This window comes from Ochotona curzoniae, unplaced genomic scaffold, assembly GCF_017591425.1.
Source record: "Ochotona curzoniae isolate NIBS_2020 unplaced genomic scaffold, NIBS_Ocur_1.0 contig_2927, whole genome shotgun sequence".
NCBI lineage: Eukaryota > Metazoa > Chordata > Mammalia > Lagomorpha > Ochotonidae > Ochotona > Ochotona curzoniae.
In genome coordinates, this window is record NW_024465654.1 from 7,706,692 (window position 1) to 7,728,399 (window position 21,708).

The 21,708-nt window shown below is 58.2% G+C and overlaps 1 protein-coding gene across 1 annotated transcript in view; it reads right to left on the bottom strand.

Moving 5' to 3' along the window:
* Positions 1-5,346: 5,346 nt before the first annotated feature.
* The window catches only part of SLC38A1 (solute carrier family 38 member 1), a 31,414-nt gene continuing 15,052 nt past the window's right edge, over positions 5,347-21,708 (bottom strand). Inside the window, exons 4-15 of the mRNA XM_040978930.1 lie at positions 18,771-18,844; positions 17,450-17,542; positions 16,762-16,843; positions 16,384-16,466; positions 14,153-14,211; positions 13,955-14,071; positions 13,245-13,324; positions 11,988-12,088; positions 8,536-8,654; positions 7,998-8,139; positions 7,822-7,919; positions 5,347-6,547 (exon numbers count right to left, since the gene is read on the bottom strand). Of these exons, the coding sequence (XP_040834864.1) occupies positions 6,446-6,547; positions 7,822-7,919; positions 7,998-8,139; positions 8,536-8,654; positions 11,988-12,088; positions 13,245-13,324; positions 13,955-14,071; positions 14,153-14,211; positions 16,384-16,466; positions 16,762-16,843; positions 17,450-17,542; positions 18,771-18,844 (1,150 nt within the window). The 3' untranslated portion in view covers positions 5,347-6,445. The remainder of the gene's footprint in view (positions 6,548-7,821; positions 7,920-7,997; positions 8,140-8,535; positions 8,655-11,987; positions 12,089-13,244; positions 13,325-13,954; positions 14,072-14,152; positions 14,212-16,383; positions 16,467-16,761; positions 16,844-17,449; positions 17,543-18,770; positions 18,845-21,708) is intronic.

The following is a 21,708-nucleotide window of genomic DNA, read 5'->3' on the forward strand; positions in this document are numbered from 1 at the left end:
GAATCCTACACAAAATTGACTTTCTCTGCCTCTCTGCGGGCAGTGCTGGCTCATAGATATTATGTATAAACGTTGATTCTCTTTCCATCTCATCCAGGACATGTGGTCCCCTCCGTTACAGTAGAAACTGGTGGGAACAGGCAGCAGCTGGGCCTCTGAGGGCAAGCTATTGTGTACTTGCACATGTGTACACAGCATGAAAGACACCCCACAATGACACAGCCTGCCCAGCCACTTCTGCAAACACTTGTCCCAGGGTTCCATGGGACACACCATGAAACAAGCAGGGAGCTGGAGGGCAAGTGGAGCTGCCAGGACTAGAACTGGCACCCATATGGGATCCCAGCGCGTTCAAGGCGAGGACTTTAGCCACTAGGCTGTGTCTGTCTCTTACACAGAACAATTCCTGCCACGCAGGATATGGCTAGTAGTTAGAATTCAGGCGGAAAGGCTCACATCCCAAATGTGAGCACCTGTGTTCAGGTCCTGGCTGTGCTCCAGATTCCAGTTTCCACTAGGAAGTGGGCAGCACCGGGAAGGGTGGGGGGCTCAACACCTGGACTCTGCTGGCCACTAGGAAGGAAGTGGGCAGCACTGGGAGGGGTGGGGACTCAGCACTTGGGCTCTGCCAGTCACATCACAGACTCGCCTTACCTGAATACTGGCCCCCAGTCTAGCATGGAGATGTACCAGCAGCCACTGGCATGTCAGAAGTGAACCAGAGGGTGGGGCTCACTTTGTCCCCCTATCTCTCAAATATGTAAAATATACTTCAAAAATTTTTGACTTAAAGACAGAAAAATTATTGCGCTAATCCTATCTTCCTTCAAGTCAGTATTTTTGTCTATTTTTGAGCTTTCAATACTCTTGGGCAGAAGGAAGTTGAGGGGGTGTCCAGGAGTCCCCCAGCATCCAGGGGGGCAGGGTCTCGCATCCTCCGGCGCCTGGGGGAGCGTGCAGCACAGCACGCCCTCCACAGCGGCGTTTACTGTCCTTTGCACAGTGGTGGGGGCTTCCCCAGTCTTGGCTGGTTTGTTCTCTCGGGGGCTTCAGGGATGATACACACCCGACAACGGAAGGGCAGGGACAATACAGGGGGCTCGGCTCCTGGTTTTAAGGACACTAGGCTCACGTGAGACGGGGACCCCGCCTCTGGTGGGCTGGTGCCATGTTGACATGAGCTCTGCCCGGAGCCGCACACAGGTCTGTAAGTGTGCAGTCCCGCCACTCACACTCCTGATTTACACTCTAGTAGTTCCACGGGTTCCATGCCACCTGTCCATCTCTGCCGGCCAGCATGAAGTCACTGGGCCAGGGAGGTACGGAGATGCTCTGCCCCCGGCCAGGGAGGTGCGCGGCCACGCGTGACCCCGTCTCAGCGGGCCCACGGGCTCCGGTGACCACCCGAGAACAGCCTCCAGGCGCGCGGAAGGACACGGCGGAAAGGGAACTGCGACTTACCGGCAGGGCCGTGGCGAGGGCGCCGAGAGCTGCCGGTGTGCGGGGCGACGGGCGCGGCCTGCAACCCTGGGCCGCCGAGCCGTGGCTGGGCCCGAGCCCGAGCCGTGCCTGGGCCACCGAGCCGTGCCTGGGCCGGAGCCCGCCTGGGCCGCCGAGCCGTGCCCGAGCTGTGCCTGGGCCGCCGAGCCGTGCCTGGGCCACCGAGCCGTGGCTGGGCCGCCGAGCTGTGCCTGGGCCGCCGAGCCGTGCCCGGGCCCGAGCCGTGCCTGGGCCGCCGGGCCCCCAGCCGCCTGCCCCCAGGCCGGCCCCCAAGCCGCCGGCTTCCCCACAGGTCCGTGCGCCGCGGTCCGACTGGGAGCAGGTGTGACTACGGTGGATTTAGTCCCCGTCGGCTTCGTACCGGCATGAAGGCCCCTCCAGCGTATGCCTGGCAGTTCCAAGTTCTGTTTCTCCGTTTAAAAATAAAAAATATTGGGTCGCTAACTTGTGTCTGGCCAAGCTAAAATGTCAGGAAGCCGTGGCTGTGTCGTAAGGCATAAAGCCTCCTGCTGTGGTGCCGGCAACCCATGTGGGCGCCAGTTCGTGTCCTGCTGTTCCACTTCCCATCCAGCTCCCTGCTTGTGTCCTGGGAGAGCAGCAGAGGACGGCCCAAAACCCTGGGACCCTATATTTCCCATCCAGCTCCCTGCTTGTGGCCTGGGAAAGCAGTGGAGGACGGCCCAAAGCCCTGGGACCCTACACCCGCGTGGGAGACCCGGAAGAGGCTACTGGCTTTGGCCTGGCCCAATGCTGCCCTGGCTGTCACAGCCGTTTGGGGAGTGAACCAGCAGGTGGAAGAAATGTGTAACTCTGCCTTTCAAATAAATAATAAACCTTAAAAAAAAAAAAAAAGCTGGACCCCTTTGAACACCTTTGACCAAGAGCCCTCCCCCCCATGGGTTGCTTCCCAGTGGTCACAGACAAGGATATCTTTGGAAGGACACACAGTTCGTAGGCAGTGAGCACCCAGCACTGCCCTGCTGGCCTGAGCCGTTTCTCTCCAGACTTTTCCACATGCAGGGCTGGTGCTGAGGTCTCCCCCAAGAACTCCTCTGCCCAGAGTACCTCTGCCTACGTACACACACCTACCTAGGGAATGGCTAGTTGAGGCTGCTAATTGAGACAGATTTCTGCTGTTGGATGACCTTTTAGAGATTACACAGTCAACTTCACCCAGTTACTGACTACCACCAAATTAATACTGATAGGAACAAAGGCGCCTAAGCTGATTTGCAGTTCACTCTAAATACCTGAAATCAAATCGGCTTGAACGGAAAAAATAATCCAGTGTAAGCCAGAAGCCACACTCAGGGATAAGACAGGGCAACAGGGCTTCATGTGGTAGGATGCCCGGAGGTGCTATTAGCCTGCAGACTGGCGCGCTGGACAGTTCCAAAATAAAACAGGGGGGCTGATACTGCTTGCAAAGGCTGTCGGACACCAGAGTCCCAGCAGCTCTTCCCACCCAGCCCCAATGCACCTGGGAGGCAGTGGACGCTGACTCAGGTGCTGCAGGCTCTGATCTGGCTTTGGCTTCCCACTCAGCGGCCCTGGCTGGGGAGTGAACCACAGCTCAGGAACTCGCTCTCTCCTCTCATCCCTCTCAAATCACTCAGCCTGTTTTTTTTTTTTTTTTTAAGATTTATTTATTCTTATTGGAAAGTCAGATATACAGAGAGGAGACAAAGAGAGGAAGATCTTCTGTCTGTTGATTCACTCCCCAAGTGCTGCAACAGCTGGAGCCGAGCCAGTTAGAAGCCAGGAGCCACGAGCTTCTTCCAGGTCTCCCGTGCGGGTTCAGGGTCCCAAGGCTTTGGGCCATCCTCTGCTGCTTTCCCAGGCCTAGGAGGGAGCTGGATGGGAAGTAGGACTTCTGGGATTAGAACTGGCATCCATATGGGATCTCGGCATGTGCGTTCAAGGCGAGGATTTAACCATTAGTCTCACGCGGGGGCCCCTCAGCCTATCTTAAACAACATGCTCATCCCACTGTGGGCGTGAGGAGAACAGGAGGGTGCCCATGAGCAGGGAGCTGGGTCCCTATGGGAGGTTTAACTCAGGGTGGTTAACTCGGGGCAACCACACAAGGAGACCCACTGCCCCCCTTTAGCACTGCATCCCCAATACAATCCATGTAGGAGCCGAGTATTTCTGGTTCACATTTTAATGTTTAAAAACTATGTTAACAGAGCAGGTACAGAACTTATTTTTTATTTACATCACACCCTGAAAACGTGCCAGTGCCCTCTGATCCACTATGAACAGAATAGTGTGATCTGACTGCCAGCCCCACCTGAAATGCACCCCCGATTACACGGGCTGGGGTGCTGTCTGGCTTGCCCTGGGCACATCTAGAAGACGTGGGGCACCGGGCTGGGGTTGACGGGGGACAACAGCAAGGTCCGTGGGTTTTGGGAGAGAGTCAGAGCAAGACAGCCTGTCGGTTCCAACACGCAAACATGGCCAACGCGCAGGACTCCAAGCTCAGCCAGAACTGTGCTGGAGTTACAGATTCCTTTCTCAGACGCCCCAGGCTGGGGAACACAGCCATTGATTCCGGAAGCACATCTGGGCCAGCTCCTGTTCCTGCCACTGCTGCACCCACATGGGCAGCAGGCAAGACGTGCCTACACAGAAGCGCAGGACGGCAGGGTGCAGTCTGCATCTGGAACAGCTTGTTTGCAGCTCAGAGCCTGCTGGCCACCAGCAGCAGGAAGCAACGCACCTACTGCCCACAAACTACTTTCCCTAAGCCAGTGCGGAAGCTTCTGCGATGCCAGGTGCTGCCTGGAACAGGACAGACATCACTGAAGACACAGCCTCCTGATGGCACTCAACACAGATGACAACCGCACTAACAGGAGGCCAGTGCCCTCCACTGCCAGAGTGCATGCAGGAGGCACCTGCCTGTCTAGGTGGGTACTGTTCTTGTCTGTCAGCCACACCACCCCAGTGCCGTTACTAGTCTTCTACCACCACATGCCCTTGGCCCTGCTGCCTAACTGTTGTGCAGTCCCCAAGAGTGCTGGATAAAGTGCAGGCTGCAGGGTCCCCAGCCCAAGATTTCTGATTTCAGTGTCTGACCAGACTTGTGAGTCAGCATTCCAGCAGATTCCCAGGCCATGTGGATGCTGCTGGCCTGAGTCCACTCCAAAAGGAGCTGGGGTGGCCTTTGGTGAGCCAGGGCAGTCAACACCCTGTGCCATGGGGGGCTGAGGGCAAAAGGAGGCCACAGGTTCCCCGGCTCATGCCCCCAACCTCCACCTTGGGCCGAGTAGCAGACCACTAAGAGCAGGCCGCAGTGACCCTGGGGGGTCAAGGCAGGGGACGCCCAGCAGAGCAGGACAGCCAGACCCAGGCCTCCGAGTTCTGGAAGCCCACTGCCTTTGGGAGCTCCCACCTCTCCCAGCTGCCTCCAGCTTAGACCCCACCCTGGCTTGGATGAATTCCTGGCGCCTCCAAAGCAGCAGCACCTCTGATGGTGAGGTCTGTGCAGGCTCCTGGCAGCTAACCTCCAGCTGCGATGCCTCCTGTGCTACCCACAGTGCCCGGGAGGCCTACATGAGCAAGTGACAAGACTGGAAACTGACTCTGACAGATGACAGCAGTGATCAGACCACAGGGTGGTGACACTGGGGTGCCTCCTCTCCCTGAAGATGTCCCGAGGGACACAAAGTAGCAACAGGTGAAGCGATGCCACACACCTGGAGAGAGCCCTACGGGACAGAGAGCAGCGCGGAGTGGCGTGGCTGGCAAGCTGGCCTCTGCGTGGCCCTTAGGCCAGGCCGCCCTATCCTGAGGGCCGAGCAGGAGGTGCTGTGGCTCTACTGAGGTCAGGCATCTGGGGCTGAACCTTGAGCTGCTGGCCGACGTTCAGTGCAGCGATCCTGCCTTCTTCGGGGGCAAAGGCTGCAGGGCAAGGCCTTGAGACGGGAGCAGAGCCGGGTGTCTGCCTGCTCATCTCTGGCCAGGACACCCAAGTGCAGCACCAGTGTCCAGGAGAACGCAGGTCCCGCACGACGAGGGCAGCTCATACAGCGCACACCTCTCTCCTGCATCGCTCCGATTCCTTCCCCAGCTCCCTGCTCCCAAACCTGCTCCTCTCGGGTTCTTGCTGGCTTCTGCGCAGTGAGCACAAGGCCACAGTCCTCCCATGCAGGTCCCAAGGAGCCAGCTGTGGCAGGGAGGAAGAGGGGCCAGCATGGCGTGGGGCCATGGAGAGGAAGGACTCGGTGCTGCTGCCACAGTCCCTCCCGAGAGCTCTGGCTGAGGTTTCCAGAAGTCAGGCTTAGTCAAGGTACAAAAAGCTTGTATTTATCAACACCCGGGTGTTCATAGAAAATGAGTCTTTGATGGTTTTCCTGGAGTCCCCAGTTTAAAACGGGTCGCTGGCCCTCCACCTTCCTGGACCCACTGATCTGTGCCAACAGCTGGTGAGCAGCAGACCTGCCTGACCTCGCGGCTTGGAGAAGAGCCTCTCCACAGGACATGTAGGCTGTAGCCGCCTGCTCACATCCCCAAAAGCTCAGGTGCAAATCGCCCACACCTGCTGGCATCCTCTCTGTGGTCTGGTCTGCCTGGCACGCTCCACTGTCCCACGCCTCACTGCAGAGCTGCCACGGTGTCGCCTGTGCTCACACCCAGCAGTGGCCAGTGCCCCCAACCCTCCCGGGATAATCCCTGCGTGCTACACTAATCAAAATAGGTGAATTATTTGTGAAACCATTTTTTTTCTGTAAAGCAAAATATACAATTCAAGATTCTTCTCTAAGGAGCGATGTGAACTGCTATAGAAATACAGCTGGTCTGCAGCTCGCGCTGTCTCCGTCTCCACCATCTCGTCTGTTTCTCTCTGCTTCCACAAGCTCACAAAGAAGGGGGGGGGGGGCAGATGGGCGGGGACTCCATGAGCAGCAGACGGGAGCACTTCCTGGCAGAGGCAGCCTCAGTGGCCTTCGTCACTGCCCGACGAGCAGGCCCAGTCATAGATGACCAAGGGGATGCTGACCAGTGAGAAGAGTACACCCAGCCCCAGGAAGAGGGCGGCCTGCAAGGACAGAAAGGCAGGGTCAGCCCAGAGTGGAGGCCAAGGTTCCCCAGCTCCCTTTGTATCCCTGGGGCCCTGCAGCTAGCTGTCCCATGGGCACAGCCTCCTCTCACTGGGAGGACTGACCCCGTGACACAGGACACTACCGCCACAAAGCCCTACCAGGCTGCCCGCTCTTCCCACGCTTCAGGGTCCCCTCCACTTGGAACATGGATCTCATGGCTGCTGCGTGCAGGGAGAGGGGCCTTGGGAATGCCCAGGTCACTTTGCTCTGTACTACCTGCAGCCTAGGCCACTGCCAGGGGGCAGACACTTGATCAACACTCAGCATTGAAATAGGGGCCAGTGCCCTGGTGCAGCATGGAGAGCCGCTCCCTGTTGATGTCCCTAGGAAAGCATCAGAGGGTGGCCCCAGGCCTTGGGACCCACGGTCGGCTCCAGCCCAGGCAGGCCCAGGGCACCCACGGGCACCATGGACCCACAGTCGGCTCCAGCCCGGGAAGGCCCAGGGCACCCACGGACACCATGGACCCACGGTCGGCTCCAGCCTGGGACAGGCTCAGGGCGCCCACGGGCACCATGGACCCACGGTCGGCTCCAGCCTGGGACAGGCTGAGGGCACCCACGGGCACCATGGACCCACGGCCGGCTCCAGCCTGGGACAGGCTCAGGGTACCCATGGCAGATTGAGCATGTGCTCATGTGTGTTTCACCACACTCCTGAAGGCCCCTCTGGAGAGGCAGATCTGGGATTTAAGATTTCCAGAACATTCCTGCTGGACAGGAACAGTCTGAGTGCTTACTTCGCTACCTCCTCTTCCTGAGCCATGCCTCCCACCCTCTGGGCCCAAGGCCTCTGCCCTGAGGTGCCCGTGGTCCTGGCCCACTGGAGAAGGGATTCCCAGCCCTGAGTCAGGGCTGCTGGCTGCAAACTCTTTCTCCAGCATCCTTTGCCAACACATGCCTGTGCCAGGGTGTAGGGAAGGCAGTGCCCGACTAGCAGTCACACAGCCACAGCAACCACACAGCTTCTGTGTCCCTCCGCCCTTCCCTCCAGGGACACAGGGAGCTGCAGCACGCCCCGCCCCAGGAGTTAACTGAGGCACCAGGCAGAGAAACTAGAGAAGGTCGGTGGATGGCACAATCCTTCAGGGGCACCTTCAGGGTCGCCAGGGGCAGCTACGGCACCACTTCCTCCCCTACAGCCACAGGAAGGCACCTTGGGGGGCAAGAGATGAATCCCAGCGGAAACCAGCCCACAGCGAGATACATACCCAGATCCTCTGGGTGCCCTTATCTTCATCCTGGTTTGTGATTTTTAGATAGAGAGAAGAAGGAAGAATGAAGATGAGCATGTTTGCAGACGTCACACCTGTAAAACAAGAGAGAGAGCTCCACACGGCCGCCAGCGCCAGGACACCGGACGCGGCTGGCGGGATCACGGCCGTACCCACGACTCCGAAGATGTCCTTCATGGAGGGAATGAAGATCACCAGCAGGTTGATGACCACCAGGAGCACAAGGGTGACCAGCACATGACGACACAAGTTGAACTTTGTTTTCTTAGCCAGTTCGAACAAAGATGAACGGACCTGCAGGAGCGGAGCAGACTCAGAGAGGCCCACGGCAGCAGCTCCGACGTCACGCGGCCATGGGGGGATTTCTGGGCGCACAGGGAGAGCTGTGCAGAAGTCGTGTGAGCCCTGGCATGTTCACATGGTTGCCTGGCGCCGGAGCCCAGGCGTGCCTTCTCAAGGCAGGGCGGAAGGTGCTCTGTCTCAGTGAGCCACGCACCCGCTCCCTGCCCGCCGACTGCCCGCAGACACCGGGGACTCACGCACCCGCTCCCTGCCCGCCGACTGCCCGCGGACACCGGGGACTCACGCACCCGCTCCCTGCCCGCCGACTGCCCGCCAACTGCCCGTGGACACTGGGGACTCACGCACCCACTCCCTGCCTGCCGACTGCCCGCGGACACGGGGACTCACTGTGAAGAAGAGCACCGGCACCGTGAGGATGACGGCGACGATGACAGCCAGGCGCACCACCAGCACCAGCACGTCGTCTTTGCTCTGGTATTTGTGCAGCAGGTCCGACTGCACATTCTCTGTGGGGCGGGAGGCACGGCACTGAGTGAGGCTGGAGAAGAGGTCCCCAGCTGCGGCAGGAAGGGGTCTGGGGGGTGACAGCCTCGAGCTGACCCTGGGGCATGCTGGGTCTGAAATAGCATGCATGGCCAGTGCCAAAGGCCCATCTGATCTGAACTTCCCAGGCTGGAAGCATTCCCCAGCTTCCTTCAGCTACCCATTCAGCACTTGTGTTTGCAACGCCTGGGGTGCACACGGCCCTGTGGTCACGGCTCCCCAGGGTGCACACGGCCCTGTGGTCACGGCTCCCGGGGTGCACACGGCCCTGTGGTCACGGCTCCCCAGGGTGCACACGGCCCTGTGGTCATGGCTCCCGGGGTGCACACGGCCCTGTGGTCACGGCTCCCGGGGTGCACACGGCCCTGTGGTCACGGCTCCCGGGGTCTCCACAGTCTGGTAATGGAGGAGGGTCTCTGGGGAATGAACCCAAGTGTGTCAGAGATGCCACCAACAGGAGCCCTGTGCACAGGTGTACCCTCTCTGTGTCTGGGTCACCTCCAAGTTGTGCAGCAGAAAAGCCACCACTGCAAGCAAACCCACAGGCCCCTCCAGATTTGGGGCTCCAGGAGGTTGGACTGCCAGGAGTCTTACTGCAATTAACAGGAACGTGGCTCTTGCCTTCCCATAACCGGGCCCTGGGGCCGGGAGCCCAGCAGCACCTGACGAGGGGAGCACTCTGGGTGCGTGTTGCTTGTGAAGCAGTCTATAGTTTAGTTTGATCCTGCCTCTTTTTCTCAGTTGAGACTTCAGGATCATGTCTGGATGAGCAGGGTGTCACTTGAGCTCAGACCCCGTGTGCCTCCTCGGGGCTCCCCCTGTATGCGCCAGCTCAGGGATCAGGCCCCGTGTGCCTCCTCGGGGCTCCCCCTGTATGCGCCAGCTCAGGGATCAGGCCCCGTGTGCCTCCTCGGGGCTCCCCCTGTATGCGCCAGCTCAGGGATCAGGCCCCGTGTGCCTCCTCGGGGCTCCCCCTGTATGCGCCAGCTCAGGGATCAGGCCCCGTGTGCCTCCTCGGGGCTCCCCCTGTATGCGCCAGCTCAGGGATCAGGCCCCGTGTGCCTCCTCGGGGCTCCCCCTGTATGCGCCAGCTCAGGGATCAGGCCCCGTGTGCCTCCTCGGGGCTCCCCCTGTATGCGCCAGCTCAGGGATCAGGCCCCGTGTGCCTCCTCGGGGCTCCCCCTGTATGCGCCAGCTCAGGGATCAGGCCCCGTGTGCCTCCTCGGGGCTCCCCCTGTATGCGCCAGCTCAGGGATCAGGCCCCGTGTGCCTCCTCGGGGCTCCCCCTGTATGCGCCAGCTCAGGGATCAGGCCCCGTGTGCCTCCTCGGGGCTCCCCCTGTATGCGCCAGCTCAGGGATCAGGCCCCGTGTGCCTCCTCGGGGCTCCCCCTGTATGCGCCAGCTCAGGGTAAGCCTGCACTGCTGAGCTTGTTCAGTTTCTGAAACGCAACCAAAAGGTTCCACAATCCCCTTAGTCCTCAGTTCCTTGCGATCCCTTGAAAACAGCTGAGCCTTCTCAAAACACTGTCCGGATTATTGAAGGTGTTTGTAAGTCAGAGTGATGGGGAAGCCCCCGCCTGCCGGCTCACCCCTCCTGAAGGGACCAGGGGAAGGGGTTCCACGTGCTCTCCCGCAGGGGTAGGGGCTGTGAGCCCTCAAGGCATCGTCCACTCTGTCACCGGGTACACTGGCAGGGAACTGGATGGGAAGTGGAGGCGCACGCGGGGTGAGCCACCCTGACAAGGGGAAGTGTCCCAAGCTGAGGTGTAGTCCACTGCATCCCTACGCCCGTCCAGCCTTCGTCCTCATCCTCGCAGTATGAAAGGATTTAGTGTTCTGTTGAACACTATGGATTGAACAAGATGGATTGACTAAGAAAAAGTCAGCCTGGGCCCAACGCGGTAGCCTAGTGGTTAAAGTCCTCGCCTTGAACGCGCCGGGATCCCATATGGGCACTGGTTCTAATCCCAGCTGCCCCACTTCCCATCCAGTTCCCTGTTTGCAGCCTGGGAAAGCAGTCGAGGACAGCCCAAAGCTTTGGGACCCTGCACCCGTGTGGGAGACCCAGAAGAAGCTCCTGGCTCCTGGCTTCAGATCTGTGCAGCTACAGCTGCTATGGTCACTTGGGGAGTGAACCAGTGGATGGAAGAACTTTCACTCTCTATAAATCTGCCTTTCCAGTAAAAAATAAATAAATCTTGGGAAAGAAAAAAGAAAAGTCCCAGCTGGAATGAAGGACAGGCTGATCACCAGCACTGGGGCTGTTCTTCCCCGGATGCAATGGCACATGTTTACGGTCCATCAGACGACGCTATTCTCCACTGCCTGTTAAAATGTTAAAGAATTCAACTGCCAAATCTCCATGTGCTTTTTTTTTTAAATTGAGACATTTCCTGGCGTGGTAGCCTAGCAGCTAAAGTCCTCGCCTTGAACACGCCGGGATCCCATATGGGCACCAGTTCTAATCCCGGCAGCCCCAGTTCCCATCCAGCTCCCTGCTTCTGGCCGGGGAAAGCAATGGAGGACGGCCCAAAGCCTTGGGACCCTGCACCCACGTGGGAGACCTGGAAGAGGCTCCTGGCTTCGGATTGGCTCAGCTCTAGCTGTTGTGGCCTCTTGGGGAGTGAACAATTGGATGGAAGATCTTCCTCTCTGTCTCTCCTCCTCTCTGTATACCTGCCTTTCCACTAAAAATAAGCCTTTTTTAAAAAAATGGAAACATTTGTGTTTATGAAAAAAAGCAATGTAATAGAAAAGACTGTGAAAAATACATGCATTAAAATTAAGTTCCAAATTATGACAACGGGAGAATATAAATTAAGCCTGACCGGACTGCTGGGGTGAAAGCAGCCAACTCCACACAGGCGCAGGGTCAGACAAGGCCACAGGGGAGCGCTGGGTCTGCCCTGGCTCTCAGGCCCCGGGGGCACCAGCGACTGCTCCCCGACTGGAACCTGACCCAAGTGCAGCCACAGCAGGGAGGCCTTCCCCAGTGCCTCCAGGTTCCTAAGGACTCGGAGGGCAAAGGGCCTCAGGGCACCCCGGCCCCTGCTGTACTTACACGGAGCCCAGCAAGGCCCAAGGGCTGTGCCTGGCCCTGGGAGGGAGGGAGGCCACGCAGAGGGACATGCCCATCACCCCAGCTTGATGTCACACATTGCAAACAGCCATCGAATGATTCCCCTCCTGCATCAACATGTGCATGTAACAAGCATGGGGGAAGCCGCCAGGAGCCACTCACTTCCCGCTGGCACATGCACACACCTGCCTTTGCCAACCGGCAGGAGTCACTCACCGTAGAATGTCAGGTAGCCGAAGATGGCGGTCAGGAAGTACATGACGAACATGGCAGAGAACGAGATGTTCGACACCATCTGCATCTTCTTCTGGGAGCGACTGCAATCAGACACAGGGGAATCTGCAACACCGAGCACGCCAGGGAGGGGCGCCAGGGAGGGGCGCGCCAGGGAGGGGCACGCCAGGGAGGGGCGCTGGGGTCCCCTTCTCGGCGGAGGCAGCCGCCAGGGACCATGCTCCCAACGGTGCTCCCCCACCGAATTCTTGGGGCGCAGGTCGTTTCCCAAAGTGCTTGCATTTGAGGTTGTCTCGCCTGGGCTCCACCCAGGACCAAAGTGGGAGGAATCCAGACCTGGGGGCTCCAAGTGCAGGACTCCTGCTGGGGTCCCACTCTCCCTCCAGCAGCCCCAGGGAGGCCCTGCAGGGCTGAGGCTGTCCAGGCAGCGAGCGCTTGAGGCCACAGCTAGGTTCTGCTCTGAGAGGACCCTGGGGACAATTACTTGAGGGCAATCAGTGTACAAGGCCTGGACGCAGGAACAGCCCGCAGTCAGCCATGACACTAAGGAAGATGAGTATCCCAGGGCCCAGAAAACAAGACAGTCTGGGACGTGGACAAGTGAGGGGCTCAACAGCAAAGAGCTGAGTGCCACGTCTGAGTCGAGATCCCGGGGCTCCCAGCTGCAGGACCATCAGGTCCTACGTGCTCGTGGGTCAGACACTGCTCAGGGGCGACAGGGAGCAAAGTCAGGGCTCATCCCCCTCCAACATGGGAATGTGTAGGTGGGTGGTGCCGCTGTGTGAGCCCTGCGATGAGGGCTGGCCCAGAAGAGCAGCTGCAGGACACAGCGGGTGGGGGACAGCAGCGGGCGCTCTGTGCTCCCTACCAGCACTCGGCAGCAAGTCCTCTGTTTTTCTCACTATCTGACTTACCGACCTGCTCCACACAACCTGCAGGTGACTCATGTGGGAAAAAGTCGTACACAAATACCAAACCTGGAGATGGTCCCGGGCCGCAAACGAGGCCCGAGCGATGGGGGCGAGAGACTGTGAGATCTCCTAAGGATCCAGAGCACGACCACGTCCCCCCGAAGGCTCGAAAGCCCTGCACAGCTCTGGCTTTGTACTTGAAAGCAGAACACGCTCCAGGAATGGCAGCTGCTGGACTGGCTGGGGAGCCATGCCTGCCACGCACGGTGCTTGCCTACTGAGGGGGGGAGATAAAGGGACTGAGCTGTGACAAGCAACTGGCTCTTACTCCTTTAGCTCACTGTAAATCGGCAGAATGGATGGGTGACACACGAAGGCAAATGCGATGGTGGGCAGAGCATACACAGTCTGTTGGAAAGAAAAAGAAAATTAGGAAAGTCGTTTCAGGGCCAGCATTGTGGCCTACCAGGAAAAGCCGCTGCCTGCGGCACTAACATCCCATGTGGCATCAGTCTGAGTCCAGGCTGCTCCACTTCTACTCCAGCTCCCTGCAAATGGCCAGGGAAAGCAGCAGAGGACGGCCAAAGGCTTGAGCCCCTGCACCCATCCGTGAGACCCAGAAGAAGCTCCTGGCTCCTAGCTTCAGCCGGGCCCAGCCCTGGCCATTGTGGCCATTTGGGGTGGGAACCAGCAGACGGAAAATCTCTGTGTGTTTGTCTCTCCTCAATCATCCCATGAATCATCCCTCTTTGCTTCTCAACTCTTGAACTCAGTGCAACTTCTCATGCACATGGAGTGCCCTCGGAGGAAAGTCGGGTGCGGGTGCTTTGGCTCCACCTGGGGAGCTTCAAGTGCTGCTGGCGTGGTGGACAGGAGCCTGTGGAGAAGCCTGGGGATTCCTCCCTAATCTGCACCACGGGAGCTCCTTGCCCAGCCTGCCCAGCCGTGTCCCTGCATCTGTAGGGGTTAATGAGGCAACGTGCAAAGCCACCACATGACCACCAGGGGCAGACAGCGCGCCTTGCTCCTGGGACCCACCTTGGAATTGAAGGTGACATATTTGGGAGTGCACGCCTCGGTGGCAGTTAAGTTGGCGCTGGTGGTTGAGTTCAGCTCAGGGCCCATGCAGGAGATCTGAAATTTCTTATAGATGACCTGGAGAGCAAGGCAGAGTGTGTTCAAGCAGGGCAAGGAACCATGGCCATGGCAAGGTCCCACAGCAGCACCTGGACTCACCACAATCAGGAAGAAGACCATGCAGCTCAAGGAGAACCCGCTGGTGTAGCCCAGGTACCCTTCAATGACAAGGAGAACACCCGTGGGTGCCAAGAACACCCGTGGGTGCCAAGGGGAACACCCGTGGGCACCAAGGAGAACCCGCTGGTGTAGCCCAGGTACCCTTCAATGACAAGGAGAACACCTGTGGGTGCCGAGGAGAACACCCGTGGGTGCCAAGGGGAACACCCATGGGTGCCAAGGAGAACCCACTGGTGTAGCCCAGGTACCCTTCAATGACAAGGAGAACACCCGTGGGTGCCAAGAACACCCATGGGTGCCAAGGGGAACACCCATGGGCACCAAGGAGAACCCGCTGGTGTAGCCCAGGTACCCTGCAATGACAAGGAAAACACCCGTGGGTGCCGAGAAGAACACCCGTGGGTGCCAAGGGGAACACCTGTGGGTGCCAAGGAGAACCCACTGGTGTATCCCAGGTACCCTGCAATGACAAGGAAAACACCCGTGGGTGCCAAGGGGAACACCCATGGGTGCCAAGGAGAACCCACTGGTGTAGCCCAGGTACCCTTCAATGACAAGGAGAACACCCGTGGGTGCCAAGGGGAACACCCATGGGTGCCAAGGGGAACACCTGTGGGTGCCAAGGGGAACACCCGTGGGCGCCAAGGAAAACACCTGTGGGTGTATCCCAGGTACCCGTCAATGACAAGGAAAACACCCGTGGGTGCCGAGGAGAACACCCATGGGTGCTGCTGCCCCATGAGTCACCCTTCCACGTGTGACTTCAAGCGTACTTTGGGACTCCAGGAGTGCAATCCACGCCACGGGAATATGGGCACTATCATGTGGCAAAGTGGGACTTTGGAGAGTGGGGCCAGTGCTGTTACAGCAGTCTAAACCTTCGCCTGCAAATCAGGCATCCTGTATAGACGCTGATTATAGACACCACATGTTCCACTTCTGATCCAGCCCCCTGTGCCTGGGAAAGCAGCGGAAGACGTCCCAAGTGCCTGGGCCCCAGCTCCCACATGGGGGACCCAGATGAAGATCCTGGCTGCTGACCTCGGGCCAGGCCACCACTGGCTGTTGAGGTCACTGAAGGAGGGGACCAGTGGGCGAAAGGTCTCTCCTCCTCCAGAACCTCCTCCCTGTAACTCATTGTTGATGTGACTTGGCTGCTGTGCTGCATGGCTCAGACAACAGGCCCCCAGGGTCCAGAGGAGGGTCCAGCCACGGCCTTTACTCCTGCCCTCCCAGCATCTCTCAATGCCACCTGCACTGCGGGTGCTGAGCAACAGGCCAGGGGTGGGCGGAGTGGATTTCTGAAACACCTGGGGGAGGCTTTCTTCTGCATTAGAGACACAGAGGGAAGAGCCTCAAGGTGCAAGCCGTGCAGGGGTAGGCTGCACGCAGACCCACACACCGGAACACAAGACAGTTAGGGACTTCCAGGTTCTGGCAGTGTGGCACAGCACATTAAATCTCTACTTGTGATGCCAGCTTCTCTTGTGGGCACCAGCTGGAGTACTGGCTGCTCCACTTCCAATGCAGCTCCCAGCTGACAGGCCTGGGAAACCAGTGGAGGATGGTCCGAGCACCTGGGCTCCTGCACCCACGTGGGGGACCCGGAAGGGGCTGCTGGCTTTGGCTTGGTCCAATCCACCCCCAAACTGCTGTGACAGTATGGGCAATGAACCACTAGATGTACGATTTCTTTCTTTCCATAATTCTTTCAAATGAAAAAAAAAAAACCCTTGAGAAAAATCCTCTCAAACAGCTATACGTATGATTTTTAAAAATGTAAACAAAATTAAAAACTGGTTCATAATTATTTGGAGAAGGGGGAATCTCATCAAGGTTTTTGCTCCCAATTAGGCCAAAAGAAAGGAAATGAATCCACAGGGTTAGCACAGTGTGCAGCCCCTGCATGCCGACACCCAGCGGGTGTGACCACAGGACCCGTGGTATCTGGATGTATGCAGAAGCCAGTGTGTCCATGTGGGAAGCCAGCTGCCCTACCCTAGCCCTTGGGGCCTCCCACGAGCAGATTTCCACTTCCTGGACATTGCTGCTGCTGCTGTGGCTCCGCCATCAGAGTCCCGTGAGGCGGGGCTCTGGATGTGCCATCCTGACCACTGCTTCCAGGCCCAGGAAGGCCACGCCTACCACCTAGCCCGCCTCGGCTCGTGGGAAGCAGCCAGGGACCACGGCCCAGGCCGGCCTTGCCTTACCTAAGTTCTTGAGGAGGCACAGCGGCAGGATGATGCCGAACGTCACCACCACCACCAGCACACGGCCGTCCACGTACCAGGCTCTGAAAGGCACAGGGCTGGTCAGTGCGCGGACCTGGCCCTCAGCCCGTTGTTCCCTTCCATCCTCCGCTGACTCCTGCCAGTCATTTCACAGAGAGGCACATCACACATGCCTGTACACGCTCACACATACACTCACACCCTCACATGTGCACATGCACACACTCACACATTTATGCACATATACATGTATGACACACACTTTCACGCATGCACATGCATATGCTTTCACATACACACTTGATAACACTGTCACGCACACACACTCACATACACACACCCAAGGCTGTGACTTACGAGAACTCCTCTTCCTTTCCCATCAGAAACTTGAGGGCAGAGGGGAGCTCGTTCTTCACGATGAAGAGGTAGCTCAGCATCGCTGGGGACAGAACCACTCTCAGGAGGCCGTGCCAGACACCTGCCGCTGCTCGCGTTAGGACAGCACCCCTGTTCCCACCTACTGTGCTGGCAGTGGCATTGCCCGTGAACACAGACAGGCACTGACCCCAAGGGGGCTCAATCTAGGGATGGTGTGAGAAGGGGGGCTGATGTGGGAGGCCCAGAGGCTCTTGGGATGTAGCTCTGTAAAAGTTCGGCTAGAAACTCCCTCATGGGCCTGGCTGACTCCGTGTCCCGGCTGCTTCCTCCACGTCCTGGCTGACTCCGTGTCCCGGCTGCTTCCTCCACGTCCTGGCTGACTCCGTGTCCTCGCTGCTTTCTCCATGTCCTGGCTGACTCCGTGTCCCAGCTGCTTCCTCCACGTCCTGGCTGACTCCGTGACCCTGCCTCCCTGTGCATCTCATGATGGCCACTCAGCCTTCCGGCAAAGCCCACCCAACCTCAGACATGACGCTCCCCAAATGTGAATTTTCTATGCCTCTCCCTGCCGCATTGCAGCTTGCCTGGGATCTGTGGGCACAATGGAAAGCTAACACACTGCCCACTAGCAGGAGCAGGGAGGCTGGCCGGCCAGGTATGTGTGTACCTCCAGTGTTCTGCAGAGATGTGGCTCCAAAGATGACCAGCTTCCCTGTGGTGCCAAAAACTTGCTCTCCCAGCTTTTCATAAACCATGCAACCTATTGAAGAAACGAGACTTGAGAATACAAAATGTGGCAGAGTTCTAAAGTTCAAACCGCCAATGTCCCATGGCTCCCCTGGCCGGGCTCCTGCCCCTGCGTGCCCCTCTCCAGCTCTGGGCTGCTGCGGGTGAAGGGACTCTAAGCACAAAAGAGCCTGTTGCCGTTTTCAAATGCTCAAGTTGCTATAAAAGCATTAGGATTAAGTGGGGAGGTCATCAAGTGGACCTCTGACTCTCCAGTCCGACCTTTTTCCTTAGAATTGGTTTGTGTCATTAAAATACAGATTGGAGTTCTAGAAAGATCCTGATGGCTGACACAGTGTCCTTTTAAGTTAGTGCGAAACCCTCGCTAATATCCCACCAAAGTCTTTTCCTGGAGTAGCAAGCTTGACGCCACGTCCTGTCATGATGGAAGAATTCAGCTTAGAGGCCAACACCACAGCACAGATGAACCTGGGCTTGAGACATCCCACACGGGCGCCAGCTCGAGTCCCAGCTGCTCCACTGCTGACCCAGCTCCCTGTCACTGGCCTGATAAAGTAGCCGAGGATGGCAGAAAGCCTTGGGACCCTGCACCCAAGTGGGAGACCCTGAAGAAGCTCCTGGCTCCTGGTCAGCCCAGTTCTGCCTATGGCCGCCAATAGAAGAGTGAATTCGTGGATGGGAGATCTCTAACTCCACTTTTCAAATTTAAAAAAAGAAAAACAACAACAAATAAATCCTTTAAGAAAGCACTTATACTTTTTATGGCAGTCCAGTGCATGTGTTCAGAAGGGTCAGAGACAGCAGAGCTGGCCAGGCTATAATTAAACTCTGTTTAATCTCTCCTAAGACCAGTATTTAACCCAGACCACGATGAGCTCCTTAATTTATCACAAGATGTGCCTGTCAAACAGGCTCGTCCACATCCCACAACAGCTGGCCAGCATGCCGAAGTCCGAGCCCCGAGCAGCAGGCATGGAGAACACTTCAGCCATCACACTGTGCCCGCCGGCCCTCCCCGGCCAGCGACTGCCCTGGAGACCCTCGGAGGCCACGGCACAGCAGGCTGGACCTCTGCTCTGTGCCGCTGAAGATGCTCAGGTCACTTTCCAGGGACCGCCTCCGTCTCTGTAGGAGAATGCTGCCCCCCAGCGGTCCTCCAGGCAGGGCGTTCACTGACAGCAGCACCGCAGAACACCCACCGCCATCCTGCGCAGGGGAGCACAGGAGGACCCTCGGCTTACCTGTCTCCTTGGAGCAGATCAGCAGCAGGTTAATGGAATAGATGGACAGCAACGTCACTGAAGTCAGAAGGACCCTGCGGCAGAGCAGAGGGACCCCACTGTGAGAACAGAGGGAGACCCCCAGACTCCCACAAAGGAGTCACCCCAAGGAAGCCCTCAGCAGAAACGTGTGGTGGGACCCCGAGAGCTCCTCCCGTATTAGCAGCTCCCGGGGGACAACTTCTGAGAGGAGGCCTCTGTAGCCTGTGCTGTCCTCACACCCAGCGGGAGAGGAGAGAGCCTGGCCGTGACCTCAGGGCGACCACATGACACACAGGAACAGTGACACCAGTGGCCCACTACCCCATGCTTGTTCTTGAACCTGTGAGAGCAGGAGGCAAAAACTCGTGTACGCTTGAGAGCACAAAGCTCACCAGCAAACTTTTCCAGAAGCACTGTTAGACTCCAATGAGTTTGGAATCGATCTTTAAGAAGGAAGCTTATCTGGTAAAAAGGAAAAAGAAAATCTAGGCTCCACAGAACCCCCTCCCTTCCTGACTCAGGACCATAAACACAGCCCTAATGTGACGCGCCACCACGGCGGGCTTTAGGGGTTCTCCACGGGGTGCAGCCCCAGCCAGGACCGACAGGAGACGGGAAGGTGTGTGGCAGAAGAGGTGGGGAGCCTGAGCTTCGCCACACAGAAAGAATTGTGGGGCAGAGTTCTGTAGACATAAGGCCAGCCTTGACCGCCAACGCAGGGATGGGCACAGGGATGTCACGGGAGCTGGGGAGGGGCAGGGCCTGAGTCCTCTGTGGGGCGGGGCACAATGTGACAGACACGCCAAGCCCAGGGGCATCTGGGATACCTCTGCCCAGCCAATGAGGTTCATCGAGAGCTCGTGCACGACTCCAAGGCACTGACCACACAGTGGCCACTTCTCCAGGCTCCAGGAACCACACTGCACAAGCCGAACAGAGCTGCAGGGCTCCCAGGCGAGGCAGAGCGGGTGACATCTTAGCACCAGGCATGCACTGTCCTGGGCCGACAGGGAGCCTGGGTGGGCCCATAGGGCTGGGACAGAGCACAGGACATGAGAGCAGAGTGCCACAGGCAGGACTGGGGGCTTCCCAGCAGGAGCACCTTAGAAGCCTGGCTGGCAGGTCCCAGGTCTGCTGCGTGTGTGAGGCTCCGCTTCGGGTCAGTCCCCAGCAAGGAGGCACGGGCTTTCCCCATCAGCTCCCGCCCTCGTCCCTCATGGCAGGAGGCAGGATGAAGTGTCCCCCATGCAGGCAACACTGCACTCCAGGGGGAGCCCAGGACACTAAGAACCCCCAGATCTGGCCTCTGTGTCTTGTGCACATCACAAGGGTGCCAGGGGAGTCGTGGGAGCCCAGAGGAACGTGGGGCACGCACACCGCTGACCACTGACCCAGAGCTTGATGAGACTGCTGGGCAGGCACACTGCCTGAGAAGGAGGCTGCACAGTTGGATGGAGTGGCCACGCTGCTGCTGCTTGAAGCTCCCTCCACCCTTGGTGACAAAAGGCTCTGGATCAGTAATGATGCATGGCTGCCAGGAAGGTGTGGCAGGTGTAGAAGTCAGGGCTGGAACCCACATGGGGAGCTGGCCTGCTGGACGTAGGGTCACTGCGAGTCCTGGACTCCTGTGCGGGCAGACACCTCCAGCGCACACCCCATCCAGGATGGGACGCCTCAACATGCCTTTCAACAGGGCACGTGCTGCACTTTTAAAACATGCCTGAAGGTGGTCCCAGACAGGTCTACTCTATTGGCTGCGAAAAAATGTCAGTTCAGTCCTGCAACAGCAGACCTTCAGATGCCCATTTTGCAAGTCTTTTATTTGCCACTGTTTTTGGACAAGCAATCCCTGTTCTTCTGTAACTTACCCAAAGATCACATATTGTTTCCACGACTTCTGCACTTAAAAAAAACGATATGCCAATGAAATTGGCCAGTACGCCTCCATGGCTGTATGTGGATGTACTTGTCCACATCCACCTTTCCAACTGAGTGATAGCATTGCATACAGAGCATACCTCAAGACAAATCCACAGCAAACCAGCGAACCCCAGATTCTTGGCCCCGAAGCAGAGGTAAGGCCACCAGCTAAAGCCCAGCAGCTCAACCAGAAATTCAGGACAACCCCCACCTGGCCTCAGAGGTCCAGACCCAGAAATGCAATCCCAGGAGTTGGGCTGCCATGCACCAAGGGCCCCTCTTCCCTGTGCAATGGAGACCTGCCCTTCCCCAGCGCCACAGGCTTCAGGCAGATGGGCTGCTTCAGACTCAGACGTGCACCTGACCCACCCTTGGGACTGGGAAAGGACAGCCCCTTGCCTCAGTGGATCTGTGTGGACCTGAGCTTCTGCCTGGCCAGGGAGCACCCAGTCACTGCTGGTGTGGCTGGCCCACAGGCCCAATGCGACAGGCAAGCCGTAGCCTGCAGCCCATCCTGCGCCTCAGCCTGGAGCAGGACCCACAGTTTGGTGAGGCTGCAGCGAAGGGCATGGCCCCACTGCTGGCTCTCCTCTCTCACCAGATGTCAGCTTGCACAGCTCCTTCTTACAGGAACCTGTGGTTGGCCACATGGTTGTTCTCCTCCAGGGCCCCAGAGCAAAGTACAGCACTTGCCACCCAGAGTGAGTGGTGCACAGAGGCACCCCTTGTGCCACAGCGCGCTCCCTGTCATCAGCAACCTGCTCTATCACTGGTTTGTGTCCAAGCTCACCAACAAGGCAGAAAATCCACAGGAAGTTCTTAAATTCCAGCACGAGATGGAGAGCAGCTGCAGGCTTTCCACCCAGCTCCCACAAGGGAAGCATCCGAGGAAGCAAGCAGTCTCCTAGGGGCAGAACAACGGACAGCGGGCACCAGCCCGGGTGTGAGAGGCTGGCAGAACAATGGACAGCGGGCACTAGCCCGGGTATGAGAGGCT